The sequence below is a fragment of the Octodon degus genome, unplaced genomic scaffold, assembly GCF_000260255.1.
Source record: "Octodon degus isolate 3935 unplaced genomic scaffold, OctDeg1.0 scaffold00091, whole genome shotgun sequence".
NCBI lineage: Eukaryota > Metazoa > Chordata > Mammalia > Rodentia > Octodontidae > Octodon > Octodon degus.
The window spans coordinates 4,286,559-4,296,911 of record NW_004524667.1 but is presented as its reverse complement, the minus strand read 5'-3'; the positions used below and the strand labels follow the sequence as shown (position 1 = coordinate 4,296,911).

Sequence of the window (10,353 nt, the reverse complement as noted above, 5' to 3'; positions counted from 1 at the left end):
ATATGTAACTGTAATCAAACAAAGAGATGATCCTCATTAGAGATAGTATTAAATTGAAAACTTTCAACCCTTCCCTTCAATGTCCATAATAATGAAGAGATTTTTTTTTTTTTTGCATGGACAGATGAACCTTTATTTAAAAAAATAGCACTTCAAATAAATTAAAAGGGATAACCGTCAAGTGTTCAAATTGTGAAGAAATAGCTGAAAACCTAGACCGACTCCAAGGCGCATCAAATGTTCACAGGATGAAGACATATAATATTTTATATTATATTTTGAGGGTTTTTGCCTGCCTGCTTGCTTGCTTGTCTTTTCTTTCTTTCTTTTTTTCCTTCCTTCTTTCTTTTTGACATAACTTTGTGATGTATGTCACCTGGCTTTGAACTCACTATGTAGCCTAGGCTGGCCTTAGACTCACGGTGATCCTCTTGCCTCAGCTTCCGGAGTGCCAAGATCAGTATTTCCTTTGACCACACACAAAGGAAAATTCCATCTCCTATGTCTTCCTACTAATCAAAATATGAGCATTATTTTGGTTTTGTGCCTAAAAGTTCACATGTTGAAAGCTTCACCCTCAGTGCAACAATGTTCAGAGGTGGGGCCATCAGAAGGTGATGGACCTGTGGGAATTCTTCCCTCACAGATGGCTTAACTATGTATGAATTCATAGCTTACTGACTTTGTGGGAAGACCCTTTATGACAAAAGTAGGCTCTTTCTCTCTGGCTCTGGGCTGCCGTGGGCTGAGCAGCTTTGCTTCACACATGCTCCCCTACTGTGACGTCCTGGCCTCAGCTTGGGCCTGAAGGTGATGGAGCCGACTGACCACAGACTGAAAATCATGAGAAGAAATAGCACTTTCCTCCTTGAAACTAGTTCCTCAGGTCTTGCCTCACAGCAATGAAAGCTCACTGATACATGCAATAGAGTTGTTATCAAATTGGAGGAAGAGCTTCCCAATAAAATCATGGAAGAGTCAAACAAGCAAAAGCAAGAATGAATTCTATTCAACTACAGGTTCTTGATTATGTAGCTTCATTTGGGGAGCTAGGTCCAACCACAGCAAGCTTTTTTTTTTTAATGTATTTTAGTACAGGGTCTCCAGGGTCTCACTACATAGATTGGACTCCTAATGATTCTTCTGTTTTCAGCCTCCCAAGCACTGGGATTACAGGTGTGTACCACCAGGCCCAGTCTCAATCACCCTCTCAGTATGCCCCAGGAGCGGGGCTGGCACAGCACACAAGGGATCGAACCCTGGCCACCTCACTCTGCCTAAGCAGGTGCTTTAGTCTGCTAAGCTATCTGGCTAGCCCAGGAAAGCCTATTGATAATCTGGTGGGGAATACATTGGAAGACAGCTAAGATTCAATATTAAAATTCATACCGTTTTGTTCAAGAAAGAAAGCTCAAGGGAGAATAGAACAGTTCTTTCCATAAAACTAATCCTCTTCTCCCCAGAAAAGCCATACCACCACACTCTCACAAAACAGCATGCCTTAAATCTGTCATGCAAAGCCAGAAGCAGCATCCATCATAAGCAGAGGAGCTGACTACTAAATATCACTTGGGTACAGCTGCAGACTCTCCTTGTAGCTTCACTGTCCCTTCCTGGCAGAGAATGAAGACTCTATCCGCAGATTTTCTCTTTGCTGACCAGGGATTACCTTCGGCCTCTGTTGTTTTTCCAGATTGCCTTGAAGCATTATAAAGTCCCTCACAGGCTTCTTATCACATGGCTCAGTTGTAAGGCTCCATGTGTGCTATGGTCTAAATGTTTGTGTCTCCCATCACACACACACACACACACACACACACACACACACTCACTCACTCACTCAAGGTTCACAGGTTAAAGCCTAGTCTCCAAGCTAACACTGTGAGGAGGCTGAACCTGGGGGGTGATCAGATACTGTGGGCTCCTCTCTGCGAATGGGACTAGTGCCATATAAAAGTGGCTGTGGATTGGTGTGGCCCCTTCCACCCTGTGAGAACAGAAATGGGCAAAACACATCAAATTTGCTAGTGCCATCCTGGGCTTCTCTAGAATTACAAGAGTTATTTTTAATGTTTTATGAATTATCCATTCCATATTCTTCTGCTATAATAGCCTGAGTCAACCAACATACTCTAGAAAGCTATACATATATTTTCTGGTAAAGACCACAGTTTGAACTCTGACATTTTAGCTATAAATCTGGGTAAGAACATAATCAAAATATATTCTAATCCCCTTATTCAAATATTTGGGGCAAACTAATGCTTTTTAAATTCACAATAACATAACAAGCATCTGCAAGGAGCTGTCATACTTTAGAAGACAAAAGTTAACTGGCAATATATTTGAAGATCCGTGTAATAATCAGTCACATTCTTCAATCAGCCTTCTGTTAGTCCATTTATTAAATAAATTGACAGGCTATGGAGAGCCACAGGAGCTACCACATAGGGTGAAATTTAGAAATATTAATATGTGCCTTGGCCATATTAATGGGATCAAGCTCTGTCATGTTTAGATTTAAAGTCCCACAAACACCCCAGGTGTGTGGAGGTTGGTCTGCTCATGACAGCACTGTACTCGTCTGTGCATTCATCCCCTGTGACTTCAGTAGCTCAGTGCATGGTTAGGAGGGTCCTGGTGAGAGTTGGGTCCCTGGGGATGTGTGAGCTGGAAGATGAGGTTCTGTCCTGGGCCCTGCCCGCCCCGTTCAGCTTCCTGGCGCCCTGCACTGAGCAGCTTTTCCTCTGCCACAGCGCTTTGCCATCCGGTTTTGACATTGCAGTCAGTAAACCATGGAGTAAAATGGTCAACTCAGGGGGCCTGCCCCTTAGCTCAGTTCTTTAAGTGGCTGCTTCAGCAAAGAAGTCAGGCTCAGCTTGCTGTGGTTCGATCCCCAGAACTCAAACCAGCCAAACCTGCCCTGAAGGCATTCATCTTTCTGCCAAAATGGTCAACTCAGACAAACCTCTCCTCCTTTAAATTGTGGGTGTCTGGTATTTTGTCCCAGAAATAAGAAAATGACCAGGGCTGGTTCTTTTCCTGAACATAACACAGTAATGAGACAAAAACTCCCTTCATTATTATTTACTCTAAAAGCAAATCTAGCTAAAAGCAGAGTTTCTACTAGTGGTAATGGTATAAGATCACACTATAAGGTAGCTTAACTACTGAACAAGTTTTATCACACAAATGTCCACTAAAGGGGTTTAGTGAGTTATAAATAGAGGTATATATTATATATTTATAAATGTAATATAATGCTTAGGTATAGAAATAACATAATTACCATAAAATACACACATACATGTATATTGTAAAACTCCCAAATTACAGCAAAAAAAAAAATGTTTAACTTTGACACAAATCACAAAATTAGCAATCATGCTACCAAAAATGAAATGACAGAGAGATCCTAAAACATAATCCACTATGATTTTCTGAGTGTTTTTCTTCTCATTACATCTTTAATATTCCACAGTACTAGAATAAAAGTTTGCTAAGTTCATGACATCAATGTGCTCCCAAAGGTGTCTAATTTTACAATACAGAAATACATAAAGAACCAGAGAAAGACAGAAATATTTTGAATTCAGTTCTAAAGTCATGAAGCATATATGCATGTGTATACAGAGAGAGTATATATTTGTGTGTGTCTATGCAGAATGTATTCATTGAATCACAAAAACTATTCAATAGTCTGCTCTCATGATGGTAACATTTAAAGATCTGACTTGAAATGCATCACTTTAAACCTTTATATCTACCTGAAGAGACACAAACATGCCTTCCTTCCTTATCAATGTAGGAAAACAAGTTTCACTGAAGCTAAATTATTTACCTGCAGTCATTCACCTCTTAGATGGAAGAGCAAAATGTCTAAACTAAGCTGTTAGACTATAGAGTTCTTTCTTTCATAAAAGCCTTTCTTAAAAAGTAAGTATGGTAGTCTCTGAAAGGATTCTAAGAGGAATCTTGCCCAGTTACCATCTTTAAGATTAGGGACATCAAAAACTCAAAGAAGCAATAACTATATTTATTTGTCAGAAAATGCAATGTATTTCAAAAGAGAAGAATGAAGAAGATGCCACGGTATGTTCATTTGAATGGATAACAGAAACTATGCAGTGATGCTGACCTCAAACAGCTAGGAGGCTTTCTGATACTTTTTGTACACGACATAATCCACTACGTGGATCTACAAAATATACAAAATCAATCTCACACCTTTAGAACTTTTCAGTCTTTCTCAGAATTATAATAAGGATGTTTGAAATGGATTATGGAAATGAGGATGAAAGTTTCTGCTTTAATATTTGTTAAGAACTTCAATTATAACCAAGTAAAGGAACTTACTCCGAGAGAGATTCTCAAGGGCTTTCCCCAGCTTCTTGCTCTCTTGAAGGATGTGGTTCAATTCATCAAAATCACGGCTTTCTGTGTTAGTCCGCCAGTTCCATCTAGGATGCTCTACTGACCTTGGCACTATGTTTAAAAAAAATGGTTATTTCATGAGCACACTATATATGATTCAAACTCACTTTTCATCATTATGTGAAAGACTGCACCAAGACCAAATGGTTCTCGAGAGCAAACAGAAGGAAAGATGTGAGGTCAGTTAAAAATTTTAACTGAACAAGTAAAGGAACATGTGGCAGCATTTATGAAGCAAATGATACTCAGATATTGAATTATAAAGCTACTAATTTCTGTCATTTAGTGGAAAAATGCAGGCAAAGTATATTTATATTATGTTATAATCTTGAAAGTATCTATTGACTTATTTTTAGCAGCTAACAAATGTTTGAAGATATCCTTTTATATTTTAATACAACAAAAAGGATAAAATGTATGTGTTCCCCTTTCCTTATTCTCTCCCAAGTTCCCACTAAAATTATGTTACATTCAAGGAAATTGTTTTCTCTCAAATAATTAGTTGAAAAAAGGAGAAAGGAGATTATTCAACAAGAAATGAATTTTGGAAGATGCAAATGGGTAAGTATGTAGTGAGACAGAAAAATAAACCAAAGTCCATGAAGAGACAATGGCAAGAGAATAAGCACTTCATGTACTTAAAATATTAGAGAATCATTCCCGAGAAAATGCCATAGTTAGACAGGTATAAGAGCTGAATTGTTTGCCAGACCTAGGAGTCCATTAAACTCCAAGCACTATTCAATCCATATTATAAAAATGTTTAAATATTGACAATAATGAAAAGATTATAAACACTTTCAAATGCAAAAATAGCCAATCAAACTGATATTATACTTCTCAGCAGCAGTACTTGCCCTGAAATATACAACCACCCCTTCAAAGTCTGAGAAAATTACTTCTAACTCATAATTTTATATCAGCTACTGAATCAATCAGGATACATAAAGGAACCAATATTTCTTTCATAAGTAATCTTTCCTGGAAAGCAGAGAGTGGACATGCTCTAACAAACTGAAAAGTAAGCCGAAAAAAATGATCTAATTTTTTTTTTTTGAAGTCATCTCCCAAAAGGAAAAGGAAAGCGGAATCCTGAGGAAGAGAGAGAAGGATGGTATCTCAAGACAGCAAAGAAAATGCCTAGGAACCAAGAGACCTAGAAGCAAAGAGTAGAGCTAGAAGACAGAGTTGCAGCAGAGATGTTTCTACACCCCTCTCAATGAATTTTTAAAAGTATAAAATAACATAGGAACATAGAATTACAGGTACTTGATGTGTTTGATCTTGTTACTAAGGTTTAATTCTTTGGGCAGAGTTTAGTGGAGGGTTAGCAATGAGCACATAGAAAGCAAAGTAAAAGAGAAAATGGTTAATTCTAGAAAATTCAGTGATTGGACTTGACAAGTCTGTATAGATCTTAGTAAAAATGTTAACTAAGACAGTCACAATTATATTACTGCAAGATCTACATTCAACCAACATGCGATGACTGTGCTAGTCTACACCAGGATGAAATGGAGCGAGGGTGTGAAGCAAGGAAGCACAAGAGACGATGCCTTAAAAAGGAAAAGAGCTGCATCGGTACTTTGGGCAATGCGAGGTGTAGACTTAGCCAGAGAAACATCGAAAACAGGCGAAAGTGATTGCAGTTTAGGGAGAAAAGAGGACACTGCTATTTCATTGCATGACTTTATTTTTTAAATCATGTACTTTTATATTGACAAAAATAAAATATTTTTAAAAAATTATTCATCTGGTAAGGACACAGAAAATAGTCTCAAACTACTCAAAAATATCATTCCACCACCCTTTCAAAAGTACTGTCCTTCCTGTGGGACCCAGTGATGTTCTGCCTGGTGAGCAATCACACACAAAAACATCCAGACCCGTGAACGGTAAATGTACAAAATCATTCATTTTCACAGAAAGTGCAAGATGTTTTTTATTTCATCAAACTGTGAATGGTGGCAAAGCCCTAGAAATAATCTTAACATCCTTCAACAAATGAGTAGCTAAATGATGGCCTTCACAATATACTACAATAAGCAATGAGTAGTCTGAAAAGTAAAATCTAAGTTTATCACCATGGAGCTATTTCCAAATGCAATTTAGAATAATCAAATAAGTAGCTTAGTGAGGTTTACAGTTTTAAGCCATTTTTATAGAAAATCACTCACACGTATTACATATCACCGTGCACACAAGGAAAATGATACAAAGGTAGATCTCTCTCTCTAGGAGAACTGAATTTGATGAGTAGGAATGGGGAAAACTATTTTTCTACATATGTATATTTTCTATGTTGTCAAAATAAGAAAGTAATTCTTGTGTAATTTAAACAGACCTAAAAGTTAAAACTTTTCAAAACATATAAGCTGCAGCTGGCTCATCTTGAGCCTCTCTGTTTAAGGGACTCTGGCACAGAGGTCACCATTGCCAGACTGACGTTAGAGTTGCGAGGAGTTCAGGGTTCTGCTCAATCTGGAAAATACTTCCTGATGTTTTTCTATCGTGGGCTGTTCCCAAGGGGGCTCCCAAGAAACTGCAAATGAAACAATATCAGGCTAGGAAAATATCTCAATAGAGCAAGTGCTTGTCTGGCAAGCACAGGGTCCTGAGTTCAATCCTCGGTACTACACACACACACACACACACACACACACACACACACAAATAAATAAATAAAATAAAATCTGTACCTGATTGTTCAAAACATCATTTGTATTTTGAATCTTACTTGAATAATTTTTTTATCTGCAATCTGTATCTCTGCATTTTCTTTTTTCCCAAATATTTGTATTTGTTATAGGGTCTTACTACACAATTTGGACTCTTATTGATCCTCCTGTCTCAGTATCTCCAACACTGAGATTACAGGCATGCTAGGCTACACCTGCTCTTGGTGGCCAACTCAGCATGCCTGGGGGCAGGGCTGGCATGGCATTGGTGCCAGGGATCGAACCCCAGTCTTTGTGCTTGCCTAAGCAGGTGCTTAGTCCGCTGAGCTGTCTCACATTTTCTAATTTCCTAGAAAGTACTATGACTTTCAAGATCTTTCCCTCTCTCCTTTTTAATTCATTAACAAGAACACAGATTTTTTGTTGTTGTTTGTTTGTTTGTTTTAATACTGGGAATCAAACTTATGACCTCATGCTTTCCAGGCAGCCACTGTGACACTGAGCTATAGTCTTGGCCAGGACACAACTTTATAAAAAAAAATCCCAATCAATAATCTCAGATAAGCACCAGACAGGCCCCAGCAGCCTGACACCCGACTGAGCCCAATGCTCTCTCATGGGTGGAGACCAGCGAGAGAACTGGCCAAGTTGGCCAGCCAGTCAGCAACAATTTCTCAGTTCATCTGAAGTATTTTTTCTCACCAAAGCTGTCTTGTTAGGGATAAGTTACCACTTTCCTTGCACCCGTGTTTTAAAATGACTAGGTTGCTACGGTAGTCATTGTTTAATGGTACACCATATTGTCTATCTTTCCACATATTGCATCTGCAATTGAGAATTATGTATGTGTTTTTACTTTATCGGTCACAATAGACTATAAATTTCAACTCGAGGTGGTCAATAGTGCAATAATCTTGTGTATCATTGTTCATTTTTCTGGTTTACTTGATCTTTCTGTATCTCCCTTTGGTACTGTAAATCATGTAGATAAGTAGCCACATAGCTAGAAAAGGCAAAGAGCCTTTAGAACTAGCTGGCCTTTGCTATTCTCTCTTTAGTGATAAATTATGGGATCCAAAATTTGCTATATAAATTAGTAATCTGCTAGGGTCATGAACTTATCATTAGCAGACAGAAAAAAAGATGGAGAAAAGAGAGATGGAGAGATCTGTGATGGAAAGGAAAACTGAGGTTTGAGTCATTTCAATTTTTATTACTCTTTTTAGTCTTTTTAAAATTTTTTTGTAGCACTTTGTCATTAGCATCAGCACTGTGTTGGGTACTAGTAGGTACACTGGTGTTTATAAGACAAGCAAATTTTAAATTTGCTTATTTTATTTTTACTAGTACAGGTTTGTAGCACTTAAGGATTACATCCATCATGAGCAATTCAAACATGTATAACACATCTCACTTCTTTTAACTTCCTCTCCCCTCTCCTTCTCCACCTTTGTATGTTTTAAAAATTGTTGAGATCTAATTTTATATACTAACCTTGTGAAGAACAATTATATTACCATCTTAATTTGCCAAATTCATAATATTTCATCTAGTCTTGACAGTCAGTAACTTGGTGTGGTTGAAACAATACTACTTATCAGTACTAGTACATATGCAAATGAAGACCTCCAGCATTAATTTCAGTGTCATCCACAGATGACCCAGGCAGAGATTCTAGTTAACACACCATTTTTCAAACACTTTCAAACAAAAATAAACATGTTCAACCTACTCACTTCTCTGTTGAAATAAAAAACATGCATCTCACTATGTAATAAGCATAAGGAACGAATTTATAGGAAGATCAATTTTGAAGCTGTTGTCTTCCAAGAATAAATGAAATTTGTTACAGGCTTATGATTACTTAATAAGCTTCCTCTAGGCAGCAGCAGAGCACTGAAGAAAACTAGTGGTTATTCAGGCAGTGGGAAAGAAAGAGGAGCCCAGAGAAAGAAGGGTACTAAGAGTTGAAGGGGGAAATAAATATAGGAACTTCAGCCACAGGCAACAAAGAAGAGGACTTCAGGAAGACCCTAGGTAATGGATGTTAATTTTTTTTTAATTTATTCTTTGTTTTTATTTGTGCATGTGTGTAGTATATAATTCTTATGTTCATCACGGGACTTGGTATGCATACATTACCTGTCTTAATAGTGTTTATTTTTCCATTCCTCCCTACCCACTCCCCATCTCTTTTCATTAAATATTTGGAACAGAGATTCCCTCTACTTCTGCTCTAAGAGACTTAATTTGCTTTTATGCATTTCAGTAAAAGTGAATTTGGTTCTGTTTTGAATGCAGCCTCACGCTGCAGCTGGGCACAAGAGGGGAGGACCTCATCGTCTTCAAAGAACAAAACACTAGCGCTGGCCAAATCAGGTACACATGTTTGAGTGGCTAAGTAAGACGTCAATGCTGAGATAGAAATGGAATTCATTAGGGTGGGTAGCCAGAAAGATCAGATAAAAAGTTCGACTTCAACTATCATGGTTTTTCATTTTCTGAACAGTAGAGACTGAAAAACTGAATCACATTTGACTAATAAATTTACTCACATGATTTGGAGTCCAGTGAGGGGGGTGAAATACTAGACACGGCAAGGTCACTTTTGGACTTTTTTGGCTTCTTTGCATTTAATTGCCAAGGTTTATCATAGCTTCTGAAATCTCTCCTTGATCCTTTAGTATCTGTTAAAACAAAATATATATAAAAACCCAGTAATGAAGGTGGAAGAATTCTGGTTATAAAATATAACGTCTTCTGATACAAAAGACCACTAAAAGGAGCCAGGGGAAAACAGGGTCTAGGATATTGTGAACTTCTTAGATTTCTACTTCCGGCAAGAAAGAAAATTATATTAATTCATGTGCAGCAAGGACATTCGTGTATAGTTGGCTGTAAAGAGACAAGAAACAGTAACTCCTTTCATCAGTCTTGCAGATACGCAGGGTTCTGCCAGCACTGGAATCTTCAACAGCAGCATGATTATCAACTTACGTAAAATCTTGAAAAGAATCTAAATTACAGTAGTTTCAAGCTACAGCATACAATGAAAGAACAAAGAAGCCTGCCTGTGGTAATTTATTAACAAACGTTAAACTAGACGAAATGTTTCACATTTCAGTTTGCATAAACAAAATAGCACCACTCTAGGAAAAAAATCAATGTAAAGAGCAAGAACATAAGCTGAACTCAGGATCACAAGTTTCACTCCACTTTGGACCATTTAGCAACCTAGATC

General features: G+C 37.7%; 1 protein-coding gene across 2 annotated transcripts in view; it reads right to left on the bottom strand.

The window, feature by feature from the left end:
- Positions 1–10,353, bottom strand: part of CUNH8orf34 (chromosome unknown C8orf34 homolog) — a 154,489-nt gene that overhangs the window by 77,839 nt on the left and 66,297 nt on the right. Inside the window, exons 3-4 of one of the 2 annotated variants that reach the window (XM_004637532.1) lie at positions 9,668–9,799; positions 4,357–4,485 (exon numbers count right to left, since the gene is read on the bottom strand). In XM_004637532.1, the coding sequence (XP_004637589.1) occupies positions 4,357–4,485; positions 9,668–9,799 (261 nt within the window). The remainder of the gene's footprint in view (positions 1–4,356; positions 4,486–9,667; positions 9,800–10,353) is intronic. The other variant, XM_023722398.1, reaches the window with a different exon arrangement.